Below are 24,788 nucleotides of genomic sequence, written 5' to 3' on the forward strand. Positions count from 1 at the left end.
TCGTAGGTGTGCGTGTGTGAGTGAGAGCCAAAATGTAAAAACCAGTGGCAGAGCAGAGCAGGGCAACTGTATTACGCAGCACTCAATTTTTTTTGTTGTTTCTTTTTTTTAGCTCATTTTTATTTTTTGTTGGATCTTGGAGCTCCATTTTGTTTTCAGGGCCTGGGAAACTTTTTTCTTGCATTTCTTTTGGCTTTTGCCGCCTCCGCCTTTGTTGTCGCCCTTCCTTTTCCTCGTCTTCTTCTTGTGTGGCCTCTTTTTTTTTTAGTAGACAAAACAAAAAATAAAAAAACACACCATATTGATTGTCTGTTTATCTTTTAGTTTCTGCGCCATACCATATATTTCATTGTATCTTTACGATTTCTCAATGAAATCTCAAAAATGTATCTTTTCATTCAACAAAAAAACTTCATTAACACCCGACGCCTGCATGGTATTTTTCGTATTTTTTGTTTAATTAAATGCGGCCAAAAAAGGATATTTTTTTAATTAAGTTTTCGCCTGTCCATAAAGTTGAACAAATTATTCTTCCTCCCTCTGGTGTCTGTTTTTGGTCATTTTTAAGTGCAATCTGTTGGCTGGATTTTTTTTCGGCTTCAACTCCAACTTTGATGGCTTCATCTTTCGACTTGACTTTTCGGCTTTTGTTTCTCCGTCTGTCTCGGCTCTTTGTTTTTCGGATCAAATTTGCATTTTTTAAATGGGCAATCAGCGGACTCCAAAAGGAGACGTATCGACAGTTTCGAGGAGCTTCCTTATGAAGGAGAAACTAATTACGAACGAGACAGCAGGGGAAAAAAATGTTATTTTGTAACTTGAAAGAAATCTTAAATAAATTTAAACTTTATTTTCTATTTTAAAAAATCTGGAATAATTTTGAGAGTTTATTTTGACGGTTTTAATGACAAATATATATCTCTACTATAAAAAAAAATCAGTAAAATCTGGCAGAAATTTAAAATTAATTTAAAGACTTTATTGTGAGAGTTTTAAGGACAAATATGTATATTTTTTATTTTAAAAAAATCTTTAAAACTAGCAGAAATTGAAATTTAATTAAAAGACTTTATTTTGAGAGTTTTAAGGACAAATATGTATCTTTTCTATTAAAAAATCTTTTATAAAATCTCAATTTATAGACCCATCTATCATCTATAAACTAACCTGTCAGCTTTAGACCTCACAACATTTTTTGGGCCAATATCTTTGTGGCCAAAAACTTTCTCAATCTACCAATAAACGAATAAAAATAAAAATTCAAGAAATTCCGAAACAACCGAAATACTTCTGGCCCAGACGGTGCACCAAAAAGTATTAAGTTTCATTAATTGGCAAAATTAAAAAGGCAAACAAAATCAGACAGCACAGAGCCAGCAACAAACAAAAATATATATATAGACTGTCTATATGTATCTCTATATCTTTTGGGTGAAAAATTAAAAATTCATACGGCAGCGATGCGGTCACATAAATTTTCGAGGAGCAACAAAGACCAAAGACTCTCAAAACCAGGCAGATGCAAAAAAATTATAATAAATATATACATATGAAGATATACGGATGAATCTGTGGAAGCGGACAAATGTCGAAGACGTGGGCGTTGAATGGGATCCGTTGGGGTTTTATTTTTTTATTTTTTTTGTATATATTTTTTTTGTTAATAATAATGAAACTGGACCGGACCGCAGCCACCGCAGCAAGGCGTTGTCAACAGTTGGATGATGATGATAATGATGATAATTCGGTTGATGACGAAGCCCCGGAGTCGGTGGTTCCATCTTCATTTCATCATTTGGCACACGGTAGTTGTCTGGGTTGTCATTTAACTTCTGGGATGTCTCTGGGGTGTCTCTACTTCACTGATGAAAAAAAAAAATAATAAAAATTAAAAGGATATACATTTTCTTTTAAGTTTTTATAGATATAATTCCATTGCATCTCTAAGATACATTTTTAGAATCTGTAGTTCCAGTGCGTATACTTGATTTAATATCTATTTTCTTCCAGTGCTTCCAGTGCTCTTTCTCTCTGGAAATGTCGTGACTTGATTTATTTTTTGGCCCGGACTTGTGTTTTTTTTTCACATAAATTTGAATTATGGTCCGCTGGCTCGTAAAGTCGCTGGGGTGATGTGTCTATTTTAACAATTAGTCTGCTTGGAAGGGGGGGCTCTATGGGGAGAGTACGAAAAGTAGTCGTGGAACGATCTATCAATGAATCCGCCGCAACACTGAATGAACCGGGCTGGCCCAAAACTTGATCGGATTCCTCATTTCATATTCAGCTTCGATCTTCAGTTTGTATGCTAATTTTCGTTGTTCGGATTTTTTTTTTGTATTTTTTTTGGTTTTCGGTTTCAGTCTGCCTTCATTGTTCGTTTTTTGGTTGGTTTTTGCCGTTCGGTGTTTTATTTAATTTTAATTTTTATTTCGTAAATTTTAAATTTGTTGTCACTTCTGTGGGAGCAGCTAAGGTTTTTCCACTCACCTCCAAAATAGCCAACCGTATATATATTTTTTATTATAATTGGGTGCGGTTCGGCTGTGGTTCGGTAGTATTTCTGCAGAACTCCATGAATCGGATCCTATTGTTCAAACATCCATGAGGCAGCCGCTATAGAAATTAATAAAATTTATGGTTTATTTCGAATTCTTGTTCGGTTTTTTTTGGTCATTAATTTGCCATAAAGAAGTAGGCAAAGTGTGTGGCAAAAGCTTTTAAAGTTGGCAAGCAAGAGGGACTCTATTGTTCGACTCCATGGCTGATGGCTGTTGTTAACTAAATTTTGAAATCATTTTCGAAATTGATAACTTAGTTAGGAGCTATAGGTTTTAAACATTTTAGGTTCCAGGACCCACAGATCTCCCAAATGTCACTTAAAACACTTAGGAGTTAAATGATTTCATTCATATGGCCGATAAAAGATCTTAAATATAGCGACAAATGAGTTCTGGACCGATTATTTACATTAAAATCACTTTTCCACTTGATCCCCATAAGAAAAATAAAAAAAAGGTCTATTATAAAGCGGCTCTTATAACACTTATCATTGCCCAATTGATCTGAAAAGGTGTCAACCCATGTCTTTTCGGTTTCTTTTAAAGAAAAAAACTTGTAAATTGTGGTGTTTTTTCTGGGAACACAATCCCCATTCTATACAAATTACCAGCCCACATCTTTTATTTTTTTGTTTTTTTTGAAAATTTTCACCTGGATTCTAAGTGATTTACGATCGATTTAGTTCTTTTGGTCTTTTCCTAAGCGCCATTTGAACTTCCGTTCCAAAAAAAAATGGGGAAACAATCTCAAAGGTGTTGGCTGCGTGGGTGTCTGATTTCAAATTGAAATAAATAGTAAGGGGGGGTTAGGTTAAGGGGTTAACTTATGCGACACTGAATACCGTAAATTACAGAGAGAGAAAAATTAAATAGTCAAATTAAATAGAATTAAATTTAAACAAAAAAATTAAAGAAAAATTTAGATTGAGGTTGTGAAATATAAAAAAAATAATATACTATAACTTCTCGCATAAAATACTTGTTTCAGGGATAAAACAATGGTTGTAGTATTGACTATTTTTTTACTATTTTTTTTTGACATTTTCTGCCTGTAAGTTGTACCCAAAAAATGTTTTATTACATTAATTTGCATTTAAATAGATGTTTGGCGGCGGCGGTGGCGGCGTCACTCTTTCCCATTTTGACCAAAAAAAAAGGGGCGGGGTTAAATGGGGGGCTATATGGGGGTCTTGAAAGGGGATAGACCGATGATTACGGGCACAGCGAGCGGTCAAAATGTTGACAATGATCCCAGATATCCCACACCGCGACCAGGTCAAGACCCAACCCAAACAAAAAAAACAAAAAACAAATCTTTAAAGTTTTCAATGAATTTGTTTCTTTCTTTCTTCCTCGGTTCATCATTTTTTTGTTTTATTTATTTAGTTTTTTATTTTTTTATATTTTTTTTTGAATGGGAAGCGTCGAAGTTTTCATCCTTCAATGTGAAAATTTTTTCTTTTCTTTTGTATTGTATATTAGATCATAAATTATGAAACTTTGCATATATGACAAAACAAATAATTTTTTTTTTCTTTTTTTCGATCTGTCGTGCTTCCAGTAGCCACCCCGCTGAGTTTCCCCCTCATAAGTTGGCCAAAATTTATTAGTTTTTCCATTTTTTTATTGAGAAATTACAAAAAAAAAAGGGAGCGAATAAGACCAGAAAGGAATCTCTGGAGGGTAGGTGGCGCCTTCCTCCATGGGATTAGAGACAGAGACAGAGACAGAAAGAGATGGAGATGGAGTTGGAGTTGGAGGCACCTGGGAGAGATCCGATCCGATCCGATCCGATCCCCTCACGATTTATGCTCACAAAACGCTTTTTAGCCCGAGGGGCAGCCAAATAGCAACAACAAAAAGATACATTTTTCTGTTCATTCAAACCAAAAGTCGAAAAAGTCCAACAGGTTTACTTCTTTCTGTACAGGTAGGCATTCAGGATGTAGGATTATTTTTTTAAAATTGGAATTTATGATTTTAAATTATTTCATAATTATTTTTTAATTCTAAATATTATTTAAAATTTTTTTACTTTCTGGACTATACTTCTTAGCCAAGCCCACCTGTATTTCCCGAACAATGAGAAAATGAAACTCATCCGAGTACTCGCACAGCAATTACAATAACAACAACAATAAGAGCATAAGCACCGGCTGCCTCCCACCAAGCAGCCGAACCTTAAAACCGAAGACTAAGCTCAAAGTCGAGTGCAAAATAAAAAAAAAAAGCGGAGCTCAAGTCAAGCTCCACAACAACAACGGTACAGAGAGAGAGAGGCCCCAATCTCTTTGTGTAATTGTTGCTGTTGCCGTTGACTGCCAGTCACTCAGACTCCAACTCCAACTCCAGCTCCATCTCCCATCCCCCATACTCCAACCATCCTCCATCGCCGTCTCGTTCTCGTTTTATTTTCATCTCCGTCTCAGTGGATTGGAATGGCATCCGAGGTAGACTGAAAGAAAGAGAGAGAAGTCCTACCGTGGGAAATGAACAGTAGTCGCCTTTTGGCTTTTTGCACTACCAACAAAAAACAGCAATAACAACAACAATAAGCGGCTCCAGCAGCAGCAGTGAGTTTACTGACGTTCCTTATTCTTCTTCTTTGGTTTTGGTATCCCCCCTTTTTTTTGAATTTTAAAGTTGTTGTTGCTGTTAGCTGACTGAGAGCTTTTGCAATTTCACTGCAGCGTTTTGTTTTTGGCTCGTTGGCTCGTCGGCGGCGCATTTCAAATAAGCCTAATAATAATGCAATTTATGCCAAGTGGGGGCCAACCGAATCCAGTGCAGAGGAAGCGAGATGGCGGGAAATAGTGAGAGGGAGTGGGAAGAGAGAGAGCTGGCCCCCCAAACACTAGACGACAAAATGGGGAAATTATTACAAGGGAAATAAGTAAAGGAATTATTAAGGGATTTTAGTTAAGAATTCAAGTTATGATTAAGAAAGGTTTAAAATAAATAATTAAATATTGTAGTTCCTAAGTTTATAAATATATATTTAATTAAAATAAAATTTAAGTAAAAAAACCCATTTTTGAAGTCTAGTGCCAACTATTTTGATCCATTTTAAGATAGTATTGGAAGGGAAATTCAATTGGCTAGTTGCGAGGAGTGGTCCCCGTTCCAATTGTGTTTTTTTGGGCAAAAAAACGAAAAATTTTACTGTTGCCGGAAAATCCTATGAGCCTGCTCGTTAAAGTCTTCATGTGTTTTGGGCCTTTCGGGAAAAACCTTTTAGCACCTTGGTCAGGCCGCAAATTACAACAAGTTGCGGTTGAAAACGACCAAAAAACACACTTTGGTCTTCGATCTGGCTTATCAGTTGCCGAAAAAAACCAAAATGTGGGCAAACAAAGTATCTTTGAGATACAATATTTGAGATGTTGCGGATGCAGCGGATGCTCCTCGCCACACAACACCTCTTTCGTGGGTTTTCTGGTTTATTTTCCATTTCCACCCTTAATCGATTTATTTATTTTTCATGAATTTTCTTCCAGTGCCAAGTGGCCGCCTAGTGGCTAGTGGCGGCTTCTTCTTTTTGGTCAAAAGTACGTGCAACTTGGCCGATAGTGTAGAACTGCTTCTGTCCTGCTCTAGCCTGAATCGTCGTACCGTTATCTCGGATCGATCGGCAAAAGGATCGCACGCGCTTACTTGTGTATATTTTATGTTTGTTAGTGTTTGTGTGCACGTTTGTCCAAGGAGCTGATAACAATGAGGTGATAATTGACCGCCCTATTGGCTTGGCAACCAATTACGAAACTTATCAGCGGCACCGGTACCGGCAATCAAATCAAACGATCATCAAAGCGGGCGGGGCAACGCCGGTGGTCCTCATACCGTCCTCTTCTGTCTCAATTACACTGGAAGGGAAATTTGTTCAAAACTATGGGATGGGAAATTATTTGAAGGGAATTATAACTGAAAAAAACTAGATAAAAATACTAGATAACTAATACCTCTTATTAAACAGTTTATTATTTTATAAAAAATATTAAATAAAACCAAATATTTATATTTAAGTATTTAAAATATCCCCCTTATTTATTTCCCTTCTCTAAAAACCCCAACAATTTCTAATCTAATTACACCACTCTATATATTTTTTCCCTCAGTGATCCTATCTTTTACCGATCGGGTGTAAACGAGAGCAGTCGCACACCCATTTACGAGGTGTGAAAACATCGGGCTGGGACATCCCATCCCATCCCATCCCATCCCATCCTATCCCATCCCATTCCAACCCAGCTGTCCGTCCATATCCTCACATGGCATGCTAAGTAGTTCGTTATCAGGTTGGTTGGTTTTATGGATTGTTTGCCAGGTCGGTGGTTTGGTCCCGGCTCAACTGACGCACCACAATGTCCTGGTCGTGGGCATGCACCAGCAACGCCACCTCCAGATTCAGTTGCGCAATGTCCTCCTTCAACTTGGCGATCGATTTCTTGATCTGTTGCACCGAACCTGAGGGATATGGGAATATAAAAATGGATTAACACTATGTGGGTGGTCTTTACAAAGGGATCTGTGATTTCTTTTCCATGACTCTTGGAATTGTAAATCAACTTAAAGTCTTGTCTTTGATTTACTCACTTCCATCTGACATGATCTGACCCCGTCGCTCCATCTCCTCCTTTTTCAGCTCCTGCTCCAACATCACCTCGTTCAGCTGGGTCGTTTGCTTCTCCGTTTCCGCCTGGACTTGATTTTGGGCATACTGTATCGAGGATAACTCAATGGACAGCTCCTTGAACTGCTGGATCAGTGGCTGCAATTCGTTGTTCAGATGCTTCTCCCGACTTTCGATCTTCTCCAAATCAAAAGTAAACTCGCTGTGGAGTTTCTTCAGCTGGGCCTGAGTGGTTTCCGAGACATCGTCTATGGTGGCTCTGAAGGCCTCCATCTGGCTGATGTGAGTCCTCCAGTCGCGGGCATCCGCTTTCACGAACACCTTCAAGTGCGGCAGGACTCTCTCCAGTTCGAGGCGCCACTCCTGATGATCGGTCATCCTGGCATCCAACTCGCCGTTTCTCTCCTCAAGATTCACGTCTCCAATGGACCGCTTCTGGGGACGATTCAGCCAATTGAGTTGCCGGAAATTGTGGGTCTCCAGCTCCATGTCGCTGTCGTCACTGGGAGCAGCCGCATTCTGTTCGTCCTCCAGTTTTTCCAGAATAATCTCGGCGTTATCCTCGAGGTAGTCGCCCAAGAACTCCTCCTCCTGGGCGATGTGCAGCTTTTGGTAGGCCACCTTGGCCACCTTACAGGCCTGGGTGGAGAGAACGTCCAGGACCATCAAGCAAATGGGTCCTGCTCCACGGATCAGTTTATTGGGTTGGAAGTCCACAGGTACATCCTAATTAAGGGATTTAATTAGAGATGTTTTTTAATTTTTATTTACTCACAATTTGCTCTAAGATCTGAATAATCTTTGCCGCCACCGTGTTTGGATCATCGTATTCCTGTGGCCTTTCCATATCCTTGCCAAGCTTCTTGCACAGCCACCAACAGATCAGGGTGAACATATAGAACTGCTCCCCCGGATTTGTGGCCTTGACGAAATAGAATCTCGAAAGTGGCTTTAGTTTGAATTCCCTTAGCAGGTGCTTCTCGTAGTTGAGTAATTTTAGTTTTTCCAACAGATCATCCGATTGGAAATTCAACAACTGTTGGGCTTTCTCCTGACTTTCGTCTTGTTGCATTTTTTTGCCTTCAATTAGTTCTTAGTTTTTAATAAAAAGTTTTAGGCCGAGAAAACCAGCTGTTTTGGAAAACCAATTTAGTTTCCTTGGCAACACAAAAAAGGGAATAAACAATGCCAGGCGCATGCGTTTTAAAGAAAGGATAAAATAGGAACAATAATGAAATAGGAATCAATTCCATTTACGATTTTTACATTTAAATTTTAAATTATAAATTCAATTTTAAAAAACCGCGATTTTATGGCAGTGCTGTTAAACGCAAATTTGAAAATTTAACAGAAATGTTAACTTTCTAACATATACCGAAAAAATACTAAAAACTTCCATACTTCCAATCGGAAAAATATCGATATCTAATACATCGATAAAAAGAATTCAAAAATGTTGTAAACAACCTACTCTAGCGTCGCTTGGCACAATTTTTTGAAAACATAAGCAAATAAACAGTTCCGGTGATCGTAAATAATATTTTGACGCATTTTCAGAGACGTGCAATATGTTTTCCAACCTAGATCTGAGCGCTTTGAGCGTGGACGACATTGTTGAGGAGTACAAGCTGCTCCATGACCGCCACCAGCAGCTGAAGGAGCAGAGTGAACTGGATGCGCAGCGAATCCATGAGCTGAAAAGAAATCTGGACACCGCTCTGGCGGCAGAGGCGTACTTGACCCAGGAACTGGAGCAAGTCGGGAGCCAGCCTGTGGCCAACACCTCGGACTCTGAGCACCAGGAACTGGAGGAGCTGCGGCGGAAGTTCAAGCACCTACAGGCCGAACAGGACAGCCTGCAGCAGGACTACGACCAAAAGGCTGAAGAGGCCAGGAGTCTCAGGCTCAAGTTGGAGTCGACTGAAAAGACTCTGGTGGAAAAGTCCGCCGCCAGATCGAATGATGTCCACGAGGATTGCCTGGCCCGGTTGAGTGCCCTGGAAGCGGAAAACGCGGAACTGATGCAGAAATTGGCGGATTACGAGGAGTCCAGTGTGAAGAACACGTTTTCTGTGGCCGAAAAAGAGGTAAGATGTCCAGCAATACACAATTCTTGGAAAGCGATTCTGCCTGAATGACTTTAAAAAGTCAGGCAGGTAAAAATTGGCGGTTTCCGAGGTAAAATCCAAACAAAATCATAAAACCCACATATGTTTTTTTTAGAAAACCATCGAATGCCTTCAAGATCAGGTCAGCTGCTTGGAGCAGAACCTTCACTGCAAACGGGACGAGCTGGAAGAGAAGCTGCAACTTTTGGAGAGCTGCCAGGAGCAGTTGGTTGATGCCAACGCCAAGATAGCGCTCCTCACCTCAGCACCTGAAAATAATGGTAAATTATATAGTAGTTATAGAGTTTTTAAATTTAAAGACTTAATTATCTTATATCTACAGACCGCAAGGGGAACTCTCTATTTGCCGAGGTGGATGATCAGAGACAAGTTATGAAAACGCTGCTGTCGGCCCAGAAAAAGAGCTATTTGGAAATGAAGAAGACCTTTACGGAAAGCCAGTTTGAGATACGGCGTCTGAAGAGGGAGAACGTGGCCATGCACAAGGAGTTACAGGCCTGCAGCACTATTTTCTGCAGTGCAGACAAGACCTACCAAAGTGAGTGTAGTTTTCCGATTTTCAAATGGGATTTTATGTTTAATTTTTGATTATTTTGAACTCAAGACAAGCTAAACGAGCGCATTCGCCAACTGATGGATGCCAATGACAATCTGGAGCGACAACTGAACATTAACCAGGAGCGACTGCGCGAGCTGGCCAGCGAAAAGTCAGTCACCTGGCTGGACTCGATGCTGGATTTTTGCAAGTATGAGTTGCCCCAACGCATCGACACCGCGCTGGCATCGCTCGGCAATACCCTGCTGAGCTTCACCAGCTACGGCCTGTTCTTGCTGGCCAGTTAGGTTCTCTCTCCCACAGCCCCTAATGCCAAATCATCCTAATCCCCCCTATTTAGACGCGAGACAGACGACCTAAAGACGCAGCTGCACAGCATGCGCATCCAGAAGGCCGGACTAGAGGAGCAGGTTCGTTCCGTCCAGCAAGAAATGGCACGGTAAGATTAACGTTATTTCCTCTATAAACTTCAATTCAAGTATTCTGTTTCTACAAAAGCTGGCGCTTCGAGTCCTTAAAATCCAGATGCGTCATCATTGATCGGGAGAATCTCTTGACGGAGCACAAGATCGCGTACAAGCCCATGCAGGCCATGGAGTTTAACATCAAGGATGCTGAACTGAAGGCAGCCCTGCCGCGGATCGTTAGTGTGAATACGGATAGTCAGTCGGTTGCTGCGTCAACTAAAGAAACCACCAATCCTACATCTAAATCAGACACAGAGAAACCTGTTGAAATTATAAATCTTATTACTCCAATGAAACCTAAGGTGAAGGAAGAGGAACTGGAGCCTTTGCAGGCAGTTATGGCAGTTATGAAAGGCACTCCAGTTAAGGTTAAGGACGAATCTCAGGAATCAGACTTTCCGGCTGTTCGGAAGCAGACGCCTATCAGGGAGATCAAGAGGGAGATAGATCCGAACATGGACCAGGAGTTGGTGAAGGAGAGCCAGGACGAATTCAAAGTGCCACTAACCAAGAGCACTCCCATCAAAGACATTAAAAGCGAAGATACATCCACCCACGAAGTGGACGAAGATGACTCTAAATCTTCACCTAAATCTCCACCTAAACCCCTTCCAAAAGGCACACCCATAAAGCCGCGACTTGGAGTCATTAATGTGAAGCCCGATGAGGACTTGCTGTTCAAGCAACACACTCCAGCCAAGCCACAACGCAAGGGAACTCCAGTTAAACTCAAGCTTATCAAATTGGAAAGCCAGGACACTGCTAGTGAGCCTCCGGATGTTACACCTGGCAAGGCGGAAGCTATACAAATCCTGGACAGCCCCACGCCACAGAAACCGCAGCGCAAGGGCACTCCTGTCCGAAATCCAGTCATAAAGGACGCAACTAATAACAATCTACGATCGATTCTATGCAAAAAGAGGGAACTTTTCGCGGAAGACTCACAAAAGAGTGTGCAGTTCAGTGCGAGCGATCCTATTATTCGAAATCTGAGTCCTGTGGACAGATTGTTAAGCGGATCAGGTTCCAATGAAAACGAGAAGCCTCTGGCCACAGAAGACGGCAAGGATATCAAGCCAACAATTAAAAGACCTAACATAATCAGACGGATTGTTGTTAGCTCCCGGAAACCTATTTTAAAGGAATGAGCAATGCTACTTTATTATTTTAACTTAGATTTAGTAAAACCTATTAATATTAAAAAATAAAATCATTTAAACTTGATTTTTTAACAGGTGGCTTAATTATAATTATTAGTTGGTGTATTTAATCAGACAAATGGTTAAACTTCTCAAAGAGGCATTCGTTTGATTCTGCGTATGCCTCTTTGACAAATTTGTCCTTTTTCTGGTTTGTGGCTTAAACTTTACATTAATTAACATTAACATCGATTTTTTAAATTGAAAATCAAGGGGAATACTTACGGAATTCTTAGTTAAAACTTATATATCTTTGTTATTTATCATAAGATTTTCAACTGGTCCTTGAGACATATGTATATCAATGTTATTTAAGGAAAAATCATAATTAATTTGCATAAAATGTGCATTAAATTATACGGATCTGGCTACTATTATTTGAAAATTTATCAAGAGAAGCCTCTAAAAAGTAATGTCTTTAAAAGTCTCGAATCTGGAATTAGCACACCTTTTGAAGTCGATATTTATGCCAATTTTAGGTCGATTCTTATGAAACATATATCATTGTAATTGTGGTAAAAATGCCCATTAATCTGCATTCAAATCTTAAGGACAAATTTTTTATCGGTTTTTGATGAAATTTTACGATGGTACCCCTTAAAAAATTTCGAAAAATGGTCCAAATTTTAAGTTGGTTACTTTGGATGGCGAAGGAAAGTACTTAAAATTCTGATTTCAGGATGGTATAACATTTAAGGATCTGACATCTATAAGCTAAGTTATGGTCATGACAAGTGTAAAAAATATAGTTATGGAAGTATAGTCTTGGAAGTTGTGGAATCGGGAATTAGGACCCCTTTCGTAGACCATATCTAAGTCAATTTTAAATAGATCCTTATGAAGTATATATCATTTTAATTGTGGGAAAAATCCCAATTATTCTGCATTCTAATCTTAGAAAAAAATTTTGTATCGGTTTTTGATGAAATTTTACGATGGTACCCCTTAAAATATTGCGAAAAATGGTCAAAATTTTAGGTAGATATTTTTAAATGCAGAAAGAAAGTGCTTGAAATTCTGAATTCACGAAGGTATAACACTTTTCGATCTGACATCTATAAGCTAAGTTATGATCATGAGAAGTTTAAAATATATAGTTTTGGAAGTATAGTTTTTGAAGTTGTGGAATCAGAAAAAAGGTCCCTTTCGAAGACCATATCTATGTCAATTTTAGGTCAATTCCTATAAAGCATATATCATTGTATTTGTGGAAAAAATTCTCATTAATCTGCATAAAATCTTGGGAACAATTTTTTTTATCGATTTTTGATGAAATTTTACGATGGTACCCCTTAAAATATTGCGAAAAATGGTCAAAATTTTAGGTAGCTATTTTTAAATGCCGAAATAAGTACTTGAAGTTTTGAATTCAGGACACTCACGGATCTGACATCTATAAAATAATTTATGATCAAGAGAAGTCTTCTACATAACGTCTTGAGAAGGAGTATCTTATCTTTGTCAGTTTTAAATTTTGAAAAATAATTATTTTTATTCACTAGTCAAATAATCCTTTATGAAATAAATTTTCGCGTGCTTATAAATGAATCGTATGCGTTTTCCCCTTCTATTTGATATCCCTTCAAGGATTCAAAAATGTTCAGGATATATCCCTCAGTTCGTCCTGTTTAGGAGCTGCCTCCACGAAGGAGAGATGATCGTAGATGGGCGCCGTTGGTCCTGGAGTGGGTGAGAGCATTTCATCCGTTTCTCCGCTCTGCTGCTCCTCCGCCTGCTCCTTGATCTCGGCATACAGCTGGTAAGGCAGCTCGGTGGGCAGGGACTCGTAGGTGACATGGTGGGTTCTGGAACAGGCGGACTCCCTGTGGCCGGTGCAATTGCAAATGGAAGTAGCACCACTAACTGGTGTCTCATAGCCATCGGGCACATCCATTTCGACATCTGCGGGAGGAGCACTGCCATTAGCCACAGGATATCGAACAATATCGACATGATCCACGAATCGGGGACCGCTCGAGGACTTTTCGCCGCCAAAGCAGGGCAGTCCCGAGGCGTAGTAGGACAAGTGGAAGAGCCTTTCGCAGTGCAGGTACAGATACAGCAGAAGGAACAACAGGGCGATGCCCAGAGGCAGCATGAAAACGATGATCAGAGCTCCGTTTCTCTGACTTCTGTGCAGTTCCACGGGATTCCCGTAGAGCACCGTAAAACTGGACACATTCGTATCGGGATGGAGTAACGGTGGGTACACCTCCGAGGAGCCATTGATCCGTACTTGCATGATCCTCGCCACTTTGGGTGGTGCTTCAGTGGGCGGCTCCTGGGGCTCGCAGCTCAACCCATTCACATTGATGTGGGAAATGTACTTGGTGTACTGGAATTGCCGAAACAACATGGGCTCTGTGTGGGAGAAATTCAACAGCCACTGGCAGCTCCAATGATTCCCATCCACCCAAAGTCGTGGTGAATACAGGAAGAGATTGTTGGCCCTTTCCACATCCGTCATTCTTACTAGATCATTCCATCTAAGATCAATATGTTGAATACTTGAAGGTGCAATGTATGCGATATCGGCTAAGGACATCGAATGGAAGCGATTCTCCTGCAAGTACACCTTCTGGAGAACAATCATTTTGGTGAACCATGTTTTATTGAGATATTTCAACTGGTTCCTGCTCAAGTCCAGGATCTCCAGATTACTGCTGTAAAGGGAAATGTTGTGGAACTCGTAGCTCAGGGATTCCAGTGCATTGCCGCTCAGGTTAAGGTGCTTCAGTCTCAAGAGTCCTGGAGGATCCAGGCCAAAACTTTTCAACTGGCAGTCCGTTATGGTGATATTAACCAACTCCAGGATACCATTTTCCAACTGGAGTTGACCAGGCTGAATGGGTGTACTTCTCACCACAAGATCTTTTAGATTCTCGGGTATGTTCTCAAAGAAATCGTTTTTTATTTGTTTAAGATTTTCCAAATTAATCTTTTTCAGCTTCGGCAGCTTCTGCAGGATGAGATTCTCCGCAAGGACCAACTCAGTCTCATCCCTTATGAGTAACTCCTCCAGTTCAGAGCCACCTTCCAATATTTCCATATATTTTAGAGAATTCTGTTGAATCTTAAGGACTTTCAGATGCGGCACCTGCTGGAAAGTATTTCCGCTTAGGGTTCCCAGTTCGTTCTTTTCAAATGACACTTCTGTGAGATTAGAAAGGATGGCTCCATCACAGCTCAATCTTAGGGTGGAATCGGCCACAAATCGTTGGATGTCCAAGCTCTCCAGCTGAACACAATTGTCCAGATACTCCAAGCCATAGGTATCTATGTCCAGAGGAGGAGTTCCAGAGCCGTCCACCATAACATGCCGCTTTCCCGCCACCCGTTGGGCGCCCAAATCGAAGGCATTCGATTTTAGAGTCCTATTACCGCTACAATCGATGTCCAGGGGCAGGCCAAAGTCCTGACTGCTCCTCTCCAGCGGCGATGTGGCATAGAGAGTGGCACGAATGACGCAAGTGGACTCGTAGGCGGAAGCCATCTCCTCGTCAGCTGCCAGCACGTGTGACAAAATCAGAGAAATGACAACAGCACAGACGCACTGCGTCATCGATTCGGCATAATGCGACGACCTGCCCATCGGAGCGTGGCGCTGGCAGATCTTCCCCAGAAACTATCTTTTCCGTCAAATTCGGTTCGCTCGCGTCGCGTGCTAAAATCAAACTGATTTGCTCGGCGATTCGCTCGCCCCACAACGACCCTCACATTGGAAAAGCTGACTGAGAATTTGTGAAAAGTCGGAAAACCATCAGCTCACCTTTGGTTTAATTTCAATAAGGCGCCCCGCTGGCCATGCCCCCCCTTTTTGATTATATTTTCTACTCATTAGACATTTGAATGGGGAAGGGTATGTACCTTCAATAGAGACATTCTTTTGTTAAAAAAAGATTATAAAACAAAGAGATTGTTTAGGGTTTAAAAAACATTTGGAAACTATGATATTCAAACTAGTTTTCCAGTCAAATGTTGGAGTATTATTTCAAATCCTTCAAATATTATTAATTTAAGAAGCTATCAGGATATAAATATTATTTTAATTAAAATAAAATATCTTATAATAGGTACTTTCAAGTACCGAACCCCCAACTGCCACATATTTCTAGTTGTTTTAATATTAAAAATTATTTCAGAGAGAATCTTCGTTATATATTTAGACTGGCTGACTTCGGTTCTCTTTTCTGATTCTCCGCCAGAAGAATGCTTCCTACTTGTTCTCCTTAGAGCATAAAGCAGACTTCTTTCTTTCTTTTCTCAGCTGTCATCATCTAGAGATCCCCTCAGCTCCTCAGCACCCACCTCAGAAGCCCACTGATTTCAAACACTTTTCGCACACAATCGTTCTCCAAAAGTGGCTGTGGAAATTGTTTACATATTTTTTTTGTTTGTTCCAAAATTTTCGATCCGATCGATGCCTATATTATGCGATTTAAGAACCGCAAAACCGTACAAATACGTATTTATTTGGAAAAGTATTGTTTACATTGCACATTTAATTGGGAAGTACTTAGAACTGGAATGAGATCACTGGGCATATAATTGGCGGAAATTTTTAAAAAATGCATTTTCCGAAAACGCAATTCGAAACAATTGCCATGCCAATATATTCCAATATAAAATAATCAAACATTTTCTAGTAAAAATGCTGTTTTTTCTTAAATTTTCGAACCAATCGATTCCTATTTTATGCGGTTCAAGAATGTTTTTCAAGAATACATTTTTGGAAAAATATTAATTACACTGCACGTATAATTGTGCAGATACTTCGAATTGGAATAAGATTTTTTGAATTTTTAAACTCAATTAGCAAAATTTTCGAACTTCCGCAAAAGTATCGTATGTAAAATTCTTTTCAAAATTGAGATTTTATCCAGCCGAATATTGTAAATAAGAAAAATAGTATTTTTTCAATACTTTTCCAACAAACTTTGATTTTTTTGACATACGATACTTTTGAGGAAATGCATGAAAATTATAATTTGAAAGAAATATGTGCAAGTTTATGTTTACAATTTTTAGAAGAATTTATGTCAATGGATTTAGATCTAAATGCTCATATTTTGTTAGAAAAATGGTAGGTAACTCTACAGTTTTTGAAGACAAGTGTTTCTATTTTAAAACTAGTTCTATAACTTCTTAAAATTAATTAGATTCCGGAAAGTTTATGGATTTTTTTACTGTCATATATTTAAACACCCCACAGAACCATTTCCCATTAAAACGAGTCATTCAGAAGAGTAGAAAAAAGGATAAGTTTACATGATCATTTGAGTGAAAGGATCACTGGGTCGATAACTCCTTTAAAAATAATCCAAGCAACTTGATCATATGGACTTGCCTGCGATGTCGCCAGGCCAGAACCGTGCATATCTTCAAGTTGCCTGGACCGCTGACGGGCTTGGCCTAAAATCGGGAACAATACCCGAGATACTAGATCTTGCCCTTCAGCGTCCTGGGGTTACCGAGTCGTGCGGTGCTGGAGCCCTGCGACAGCTGATTAATCCGGATCAGGCCAGCTTCGCTGGGTCGCGAAGAGCCGCCACCTCCACCACCGCCTCCTACAATTCCGATTCCGCTTCCAATTCCGGCCGATCCGCCGCCACTGTTGATCCCAGAACCGCCCGAATTCGTCATGGAGTATATGTGCCGTCGGAGAACTCGTATGTGTTTCTGCGAAACCTCAAAGTTGTGGACCAGGGTGTGCAATTGGGTCTGCAGCTCGGCGATTAGGCTGTCCCGCTCCTGGATCAAACTGGACGTGGAATTCTGGCTCCTGCTCAGTTTCAATTCCAGATCGAAGATCTTCTTCTGAAGATCCCGGCGCTGCTTCTCGCTCTGCTCCCGATGGCGAGACAACTGCCTCTTACTGCTCACCTGGAGCTGCTCCAGCTGATCCTTCATTGTGGACAGCTCCTCCGTGAGTCGGCGCTTCTCCGTCTTCAAAGCCGAATTGTAGTTTTTGAATATTTTCAAATCCCTCTCGGCCGCCTTCAGTCGATTGATGGTGACCAGTTTTCGGCGTCCCAGATCGTCGATCTTCACCTTCAGCTGCATGGCCTCCTGCTGAAGAGCATGAAGTTTATCCGCAAGAAGACAGTTTTCTCGCATCACCTTCTCGTACTTGGAGTGCTCATCCCGCATCATCTGCGGCAAATGGGAGACGTTCTTTAACTTGTTGTCGATCTTCGAACGCAGGGAATCGATGTCATGGTAGATACTCGTCTCCAACTGCTTGTTGTTCACATGCAGCTTGTCGATCTCGTGCTTCTGGGTGCTCATGATCTCCTGGGCCTTGACACAACGGGTGTGATAGTCGGCAATCCGGTCCTGCTGCTGCCGGATAATCGTCCGGAACTGTAGCTGCTCACTCTTCAGACTCTTAATAGTGGTCAGGAGTTGGCCAAGGTCCCCAGAGTCCCTGTCCCTATCTCGATCCCGATCTCTATCCCGGTCTCGATCACGTTCGTGTTTGTATTTGTGATCCTGGGACATGGCAGGACTTCATATTTAAGCTTTTATATTTTATTTGAAACCACTTACCTGCGAGGTGTTCATCACATCCTTGAGGACATGGTAGACGTCTTTGAAAGAGGTCTGATCCCTGTCTAGATTTTCCATATCGTCCTCGGATCGCTTTCGTCGCCTGGCCTGCCGATTGGCCAGAGTGTCCACAATCCGGCTGTCGAAAACCTGCGAGGATAGATGGCACTTGGGCCTCTGATCCTTCGGATGGCTGCGCCTTCCATTTGAATACTTTTTCCTGCCGATTTCGTCGCAGGAGCTTTGACCCGACAGCACGGTCATGAAGCTAGTATTGCTTCGCAGGATACGAGGACTCTTCCGCTTGATGGTCAGTTGGGAGGCCACACTGGATACCGAGTTGTAGTAACTGTCCAGATCCGCTTCGCTTTCCAGCTCCATTTGAGAGCCGCGATTGGCCACGAAGCTGTCGTGTTTCTGGGCCATTTCACTCAGTTCGTAGTTGATCTTCATGTACTTCTCCTCCAGATCCTTTGTCGTCTCGTTATACTCCTTGAGCTCCTGCTTGTACTTGCAGAGCTCCTCCTTCAGTTTGGCCCCAATGGCATCCGAATTGGGGGGACTCTTCAATCGATCCCGTTTCCTTGGAATTTTCTGGTATTCATCCGTCTCGACAGTGTCGCCATCGCTTAGCTGCTCATCCTTTCCGACATCGGATTCCAGTCTATTGGTCTTGTTGCCATTGGTCTTCGACATTAAAGTCATGCTGCTGGCACTCATCGAAGACGGCATGGCATTGGAGTGATTCCGGGTGAGGCTGACATAGCTGGTTTTCTGGGAGACCTGATCTTCGTCCTTCGGCTCGGCCAGCTCGAACTCCTGTCCCATCGAACGAACGGCAGTGGCTTCGCCTAAGCCCCGACGAAGAGTCTCCAATACAGCCCGATGACTCTTCGGGCGGAATCCCAGTGTGCGTTGCTTGTTCCTAGTGGCTGTAGCTCCTGGTGTAGCTAGTGGCGACCCCCTTAATGGCTTTAACATCTACGAAAATTTTGCTTATATTTGTATTTTAATAAATATTGCACTTGGGAAATTTTTTGCGCTGTTTTTGGCGAAACAGAGAATTTTTTAAAAAAGGTTGTTTCACATTCGATTACCAAAAATAAAGTTTATTTTGTACTTGAGACGTAACGAAATTTAATTAATCGGAAACATGGTGTTACGCCTACTGGTACATGGATCTGGATCTGGATAATGGATTTGAAGATTTCTTTTAAGGATAAAGGATTTCTAAACGAGATTTGGGATGTTTTTATTAAAATTTTCTTTTTATTATAATTTAAAAATTCTTTTTCTAAAAGAGCATATCTGACCAAATTGGTTTTATTTTCTAAATCGACAGATTATTTTTGGGATTATTAGCTTTTTCTTAAATGCATTTTATTTATTTTTTATTATATAAGATTTATTGTTAATGAATTAAGATTTTTTTGATTAGTTTTCTTACTAAAATAAGCTACAAACTTATGATATTAAATGTAAAGTGATTGTTTTTCGAAAGAGTTTTTCGAAAGTTATTTTTAAATTTTTAGAAAAATGGTTAAGAGTTCAATCTTCTCTTTTATGAATTGTCTTGTATTTGCCCTATATTTCTATAGAAGCTATAGGATAAGAGATATAGGATTTAGGAAACCCAGTAAACCTAGACTATAGCCTCAAGCTCACAATATCGAGGCAGGCCATTCCAAATGTGCTGTCCAGTTTAACGACCGGTGGTCTTTCAGTTCATTTTATTCGTTAACGTAGAAAGCAACTGGCTCGCCCTAAACTTCTTTTCGAAATTTTCTTTCAGAATATGTGCTAAAATTTTCCCGGAATAGAAGTGCTCCAAAATCGTTAGTGAATTCTAACAAAAATTAAAAAAAAAAAAAAAGAAAAAAAAAACATAGAAAGTTTCCAGATAGACTTCTATTCTGACAATTTTTTTTTGTTTATTTCGGTTTCGGCTAAAATCGTTAATTGAATTTAAGACACAATGGCGGAGAATACAGAATACACGGATGAGGGCGGCGAGTACGAGGATGATGAGAAACAGTTCATGGATGAGCACCAAATGATGGAGGAGGGGCCGGAATGTGACCTCTTCTCCATGCTGGGTGAATCGTCCGACGATCCCGAACAGAAGCGCATGTACATGGAGTACTTGGCGCTGATCAAGGAGATCGACTGCCAGAACCGGATCATCCAAGACATCAAGACCAATATCATGGACATGTGCGCCAAGCCGTGCAAGACCCGGAATGAACTGAGAGAAATCAAGCGTCTGAGAATCTGTATGGAGCAGGAGAACATCAAGCTCCATACCATGATGAACAGGGCCGTTCAGCTGCAGAACTTTGGAAGTCATCGCCACTACAAGGAGCTACCGATGACAACGACAGTGGATGAGGATAATCTGTCGCCCTACATGTGTGGCATTGGAGCTTGTCCGCAACCAGGTAGGATAATCCTTTCTCTCCTGATCCATTGCCATAATCCTCCTAATCCAAATCCCTTCAGATACCGACTCGGATCCTTGCAACGAAGGCAGCTCTGCTAGTTGTGGAGGCGGTGGTCCTCGGGACAATGCCGGCCAGGATGAGAAGCTGATCTGTGCTCTTCAAACGGCCATGAAGAAGATGAAGGGCGCCTGTCCGGAGGACAAGAAAATGATTGAGGAGATCGCTTGCGCCATTATGGGTGCATCCAAAAAGAAGCCGACTTGCAATCCACCCTGCCCGAAGCCCTGTCCAACCTGCCCACCACCTTGCCCGGATAGCAGCAGCTCATCGAGTGCTCCATGCCCACCCTGCCCGCCGCCCAAACCAAAATCTCGTCCCTGCCCTCCGCCACCTTGTCCCCCGTCACCGGCTAAATGCGAGTCCATGGAGAAGCTGAAGCGACGAATCCAGAGCATGCAGTGTTCGGTTAAGAAGCTGCTCCAGGAGGTGAACAACCGGGACGCATCGGAGCCCTGTGGTGGTGGCGACGATGACGACGAGGAGGAGGAGGAGGATCCTTGTGCACGACCCTGCCCACGGCAGCCATGTCCCGAAGACCCCGATCCGTTGGTCATTTGCGGCGGGAAACGAAACACCAAGGCTGACAAGTACGAGAAAATGAAGGAAAACTATACCCGGTTGCTGACTGAATTTCAGCGCAAGGACTGCCAGATGAAGGAGCTTCAAAAGAGGTAACCAATGTCCTTTAATTCCAAATCCATTTGTTTAAATATTAATTTAATTTCCAATAGAATGAAGGGCATCGTTGGCTCCTGCCCATCGAAAGGAGGCGACAATGATGCTGATGCCGCTGAGCTGAACCTCCTGCGGGCTCGGGTCAACGAGCTAAAGGAAGAGCAACTGGAGTTCAAGTGTATCATGAAGGAGCAATCGCAGCAGCTGGAGGACTATCGCAACAAATACCTGCTGGCGCAGCAGAAGGTGGAGGAGCAGTGCGTCTCTCTTGAGAAATTGAATATGAACAACAAGCGCATCGAGCAACAGATCAACACCGAAGTCAAGGAGATTCGGGCAAAATTCCAAGAGAAACTCAATGAGCTCCTTCACTTCCCCAAGCTCCTGGAAAACGAGCAACTCAAGTTGGCCCAGGTGTGCAAGGAAAAGGACGAAATGCAGACGAAACTGGTGGTGGTTTGCAAGGAGCTGAAGGCCTGCAAGGCCCAAATGGAGAATACACCCAATGTGGACGTTCGTCCCCAGCTGGCCCAGTGCCAGATGGAGCTAACCCAAGCTAGAAACGAACTAGAGGAGCTTCTCCGGCAGCGAGATCTCTTCTGCGAACAACTAAAGTCCACCCAGGACGATCTAGACACTTTGAGAACCGAGTCGGCCAAAATCATTGCCGGTACCAAGGAACGGGCCGAACTCATAAAGCAACAGCAACAGGATCAGATCAACCGATTGGAGAAGGAGCTGGCCCAGTGCCGAGCAACTGCCTCACTGTCTGTCAACGATCGGGAGGCGGTGATCAGAGAGATGCAGGGCCAACTGAACACACTGTCCTACAGCTTCGATGCCGCCCAGAAACAGATCAAGACTCTGCGCAATCATATAGCCTATGTGTCCAATGAGAATTGCTTCCCCGTTAAGTGCTAATCCATGGATGTAAACCCAAAACGCACCCTCATAACACACATAAATGTAGGCAGCTCATTATTGTACCAGTGCGTTGTAGTGTATGAGATGCGTTTACTTTATCACCTTTTATATACCATTTAAATTCATTTGTTACTCCAAATCCAAGTCAAGCTAATTAAAAATATTAGTTCTTTTCGGTCCAATTGGCATTTTTTTATTTAAGGCTCTGTTCATAAGCTTCGAGAAACTGTCAATATGACTCACATATATTCACAAGTTTATAAAAAAGATGAAAGACTGAATAGCAGACTTGTTACAGAACCTTATCTGACCGATTTAAGTAATCTGAACGTTGCTTATCTTTCCACAAATAAGGCCTTTCAGTTAGTCACTTGAAATAAAAAAGATTCTTGTCTTGGCGCTCCATAGGAAACAAATAGATATTGCTTTATTCTGGCATTTGTGGGTCAGAGCTACAAATGGTCAAATACTTTGAGAAGGAGCTAAATGGCATAGTAAACACAAATCTACAGGGATTTGACGGCCAATCTCTTCATTTTGGGTGCATTCCTCTTGGCCTGACGTTTCTGCTCCTTGAGCTCCCAGCGACGCTGCTTCTCGGGATCCTCATCGGCCAAAATGCGTTCCTTCTCCTGTTTGCGCTTATCCTCGCGCCGTTGGGCGGCAGCTTCGGCGCGAGCGGCATGTGTGCTCTTCAAAAACTCTTCCTCCACCCGCTGGCGATTCTTGTCCGACTTGGCTTTGCCCTAAAAACATGAAATTATGTTTTCTGATCAAAAAATATGTAAACATGAAGATAAACCCACCTCCTTGGACATGCGGTAAGTCTTTAGACGCTCCATCAAATAAAAGATCAACAATAACAATGGTTTAATGGTCTCCATTTCGGCATGCTTCGGCAGGTTGAATCCAGCCAGGAGGACGGCCTTGGTCTCTGGCTGCTTGAGAGTTCCGCTCTCCTCCTGCTGGATAGGACCGCTGAATTGGTCCGAAATGTGCAGGTAATCGATATAGCTTTGGTATTTGTTAAGTGCAGTAATAACGCGTGACTCGAGTATTGCGGACGTGGCCTCCGGGATTTCGGAAAGCACGCCAAAGCCGTTGGGAACGTTGTAACGATCCTCCGGCTTTCCAACTAGACTACAGAATTTGCTCTGAAAAGGAGGTGTTTTATTAGACTCGGATTTTAGGATGAATTTGAATTGTATTTTACCAAATCGGTGTACTCCTTAAAGACCTTGGTTATCGTCTTTTTACTGCCAACTGCAAATACAAATGCATCCATTACACCGCGTGTCAGTTCGATCTTGATGTGAGCCTGATCCAGCTGTGGCCGCATTAGTCCCGCCACCAGGGACACCAGATCCTGCCGCTTGATCATTTTTAGCTCAACGAGCATTCCCTCGCAACAGGTCCTGCCAGAGCACCAGAGCGTATACAGACTCTCGCTCTCTTTGATCAGGCCAGGATTCTCGTTCTCGGCTTTGCCATCATCGCCAACCAGAGCGAAATTCTCGTCCAGCAGAGCTCGATGGGTGCTGAACCACAACTGAGCCAGCTTGGCGTTTTTGGCCTTTCCCGCAAAAAAGTTGGCAAAGTATGCCAACAATCCAGCCACCATGAGCATTTCCATCCAATAGGAATCCCAATGGGTGCGAAAATGAAGCGGGATATTGGGAATATTGAGTTTGGGTTCCGTCTTCTGATCTATGGGTGGATCTTTGGAGTCACCGCCATCGTATCCCTCGAACTCTTCCTCGTCCTGAAAGTGGATTATTTGAGTATATTTGTATAAATTAGACTAAAAAATAGAAGGGTCGAAGTTCAAACATGGGAGAAAGAGTTCAAAGTGAAAGTTACCACCTTGCTTTATTAATTAATGATTCCATTCTGGTTCTACGAGTTTATTTCTAAAGTTCAAGAATAACAAAATAAATATAACACCTGTCACATTCACAAACATGAACCTCTAATCAAAGTGCACAACCTTGCCCGGCTAGCACCTGACTTTCGTTTACACAAGCAACCCTACCTGAAAGTGCTCGAACTCATCGTCGTCCTCAACGAGTCCATCCTCCTCGTCGCTGTCCACGCTTTGTGCTACTTTACGGGGCTGCTCCGGACGCTCCTCCTTCCCGTCACCATCGTTGGAGCCCAATCCTCCAGCAGAGGCCTCTGCATTCTTGGCCGCTGGCTCAGTGTAGTAACTGCCACCCACAAACTCATCATCGAATTCCGCAAAATCATTATTGTCTTCCTCAAAATCCGAGTCAGACTCGGATTTGGTGCTGGCGAAGCAGAGGAGCGCCAGCAGCAGGAAGGCAAATACTGGTCGCATGTCGATGGATTACTATCGTGCAATCTAATCGTCTAACTTAAGTTAAAATTTATCTAAAAAGTCCTAAACGTTTCTCACTAATTAAAGAAAAAAAAACTAGGTTAGCCTAGAGATGGTCAATTGGTCGATAATAATAGTATGACCATAATAGCCGGTCTGGAATAATACACTGAAAAAATTATTCACTTTCTCTTTATGAGTTAAATATATGTCTAAATTTAGCAATCCTTTATTATAAACCATTTGAATTGCGTTTAAT

At 41.8% G+C, this 24,788-nt stretch overlaps 6 protein-coding genes across 7 annotated transcripts; 2 read left to right on the top strand and 4 right to left on the bottom strand.

Moving 5' to 3' along the window:
• Positions 1–6,555: 6,555 nt before the first annotated feature.
• LOC6498056 (intraflagellar transport protein 57 homolog) lies at positions 6,556–8,496 on the bottom strand. The gene is made up of 3 exons (XM_001961946.4): positions 7,967–8,496; positions 7,155–7,917; positions 6,556–7,025 (listed from the first exon to the last, which is right to left on the bottom strand). Exons 1-3 carry the CDS (start codon positions 8,261–8,263, stop codon positions 6,868–6,870), a joined length of 1,218 nt encoding a protein of 405 aa, XP_001961982.1. The 5' UTR covers positions 8,264–8,496; the 3' UTR covers positions 6,556–6,867.
• A 122-nt stretch (positions 8,497–8,618) lies between these two features.
• On the top strand, positions 8,619–11,567 carry LOC6497487 (protein Spindly). Its single transcript, XM_001961945.4, has 6 exons — positions 8,619–9,278; positions 9,415–9,580; positions 9,643–9,858; positions 9,925–10,066; positions 10,217–10,315; positions 10,375–11,567. Exons 1-6 carry the CDS (start codon positions 8,760–8,762, stop codon positions 11,489–11,491), a joined length of 2,259 nt encoding a protein of 752 aa, XP_001961981.2. The 5' UTR covers positions 8,619–8,759; the 3' UTR covers positions 11,492–11,567.
• Positions 11,568–12,897: 1,330 nt separating this feature from the next.
• On the bottom strand, positions 12,898–15,226 carry LOC6498055. Its single transcript, XM_001961944.4, has one exon. It carries the CDS (start codon positions 15,132–15,134, stop codon positions 13,143–13,145), a length of 1,992 nt encoding a protein of 663 aa, XP_001961980.1. The 5' UTR covers positions 15,135–15,226; the 3' UTR covers positions 12,898–13,142.
• Positions 15,227–16,779: 1,553 nt separating this feature from the next.
• LOC6498054 (keratin, type II cytoskeletal 1) lies at positions 16,780–19,236 on the bottom strand. Of its 2 annotated transcripts, XM_014906464.3 has the most exons (3): positions 18,092–19,236; positions 17,663–18,034; positions 16,780–17,611 (listed from the first exon to the last, which is right to left on the bottom strand). In XM_014906464.3, the coding sequence occupies exons 1-3, from the start codon at positions 19,070–19,072 to the stop codon at positions 16,982–16,984; spliced, it is 1,983 nt and encodes a 660-aa protein (XP_014761950.1). In that variant the 5' UTR covers positions 19,073–19,236; the 3' UTR covers positions 16,780–16,981. The 2 variants fall into 2 exon arrangements, with proteins under 2 accessions (XP_014761950.1, XP_001961979.1); XM_001961943.4 differs by having other exon boundaries at positions 16,780–18,034; positions 18,092–19,235.
• A 543-nt stretch (positions 19,237–19,779) lies between these two features.
• Positions 19,780–22,373, top strand: LOC6497488 (optineurin). The gene is made up of 3 exons (XM_001961942.4): positions 19,780–20,529; positions 20,591–21,263; positions 21,324–22,373. The coding sequence occupies exons 1-3, from the start codon at positions 20,067–20,069 to the stop codon at positions 22,186–22,188; spliced, it is 2,001 nt and encodes a 666-aa protein (XP_001961978.1). The 5' UTR covers positions 19,780–20,066; the 3' UTR covers positions 22,189–22,373.
• A 212-nt stretch (positions 22,374–22,585) lies between these two features.
• LOC6498053 (PAT complex subunit CCDC47) lies at positions 22,586–24,673 on the bottom strand. Its single transcript, XM_001961941.4, has 4 exons — positions 24,224–24,673; positions 23,405–23,953; positions 22,998–23,345; positions 22,586–22,937 (listed from the first exon to the last, which is right to left on the bottom strand). The coding sequence occupies exons 1-4, from the start codon at positions 24,527–24,529 to the stop codon at positions 22,698–22,700; spliced, it is 1,443 nt and encodes a 480-aa protein (XP_001961977.1). The 5' UTR covers positions 24,530–24,673; the 3' UTR covers positions 22,586–22,697.
• Between the last annotated feature and the right edge of the window lie 115 nt (positions 24,674–24,788).

The sequence above is a fragment of the Drosophila ananassae genome, chromosome 3R, assembly GCF_017639315.1.
Source record: "Drosophila ananassae strain 14024-0371.13 chromosome 3R, ASM1763931v2, whole genome shotgun sequence".
Lineage (NCBI taxonomy): Eukaryota > Metazoa > Arthropoda > Insecta > Diptera > Drosophilidae > Drosophila > Drosophila ananassae.

Bases quoted from the DNA above. Each gene is read 5' to 3' on its own strand.
- LOC6498056 (XM_001961946.4), bottom strand. From the start codon at position 8,263: ATGCAACAAGACGAAAGTCAGGAGAAAGCCCAACAGTTGTTGAATTTC. The intron at 7,918-7,966 runs GTGAGTAAATAA...TCCCTTAATTAG, and splicing joins TTCAGATCTTAGAGCAAATT to GATGTACCTGTGGACTTCCA. The intron at 7,026-7,154 runs GTGAGTAAATCA...CATATCCCTCAG, and splicing joins TCAGATCATGTCAGATGGAA to GTTCGGTGCAACAGATCAAG.
- LOC6497487 (XM_001961945.4), top strand. From the start codon at position 8,760: ATGTTTTCCAACCTAGATCTGAGCGCTTTGAGCGTGGACGACATTGTT. The intron at 9,859-9,924 runs GTGAGTGTAGTT...TTTGAACTCAAG, and splicing joins TGCAGACAAGACCTACCAAA to ACAAGCTAAACGAGCGCATT. The intron at 10,316-10,374 runs GTAAGATTAACG...TTTCTACAAAAG, and splicing joins GTCCAGCAAGAAATGGCACG to CTGGCGCTTCGAGTCCTTAA.
- LOC6498055 (XM_001961944.4), bottom strand. From the start codon at position 15,134: ATGGGCAGGTCGTCGCATTATGCCGAATCGATGACGCAGTGCGTCTGT.
- LOC6498054 (XM_001961943.4), bottom strand. From the start codon at position 19,072: ATGTTAAAGCCATTAAGGGGGTCGCCACTAGCTACACCAGGAGCTACA. The intron at 18,035-18,091 runs GTAAGTGGTTTC...GCCATGTCCCAG, and splicing joins ATGTGATGAACACCTCGCAG to GATCACAAATACAAACACGA.
- LOC6497488 (XM_001961942.4), top strand. From the start codon at position 20,067: ATGGCGGAGAATACAGAATACACGGATGAGGGCGGCGAGTACGAGGAT. The intron at 20,530-20,590 runs GTAGGATAATCC...AAATCCCTTCAG, and splicing joins TGGAGCTTGTCCGCAACCAG to ATACCGACTCGGATCCTTGC. The intron at 21,264-21,323 runs GTAACCAATGTC...AATTTCCAATAG, and splicing joins ATGAAGGAGCTTCAAAAGAG to AATGAAGGGCATCGTTGGCT.
- LOC6498053 (XM_001961941.4), bottom strand. From the start codon at position 24,529: ATGCGACCAGTATTTGCCTTCCTGCTGCTGGCGCTCCTCTGCTTCGCC. The intron at 23,346-23,404 runs GTAAAATACAAT...CCTCCTTTTCAG, and splicing joins TTAAGGAGTACACCGATTTG to AGCAAATTCTGTAGTCTAGT. The intron at 22,938-22,997 runs GTGGGTTTATCT...TCATGTTTTTAG, and splicing joins CTTACCGCATGTCCAAGGAG to GGCAAAGCCAAGTCGGACAA.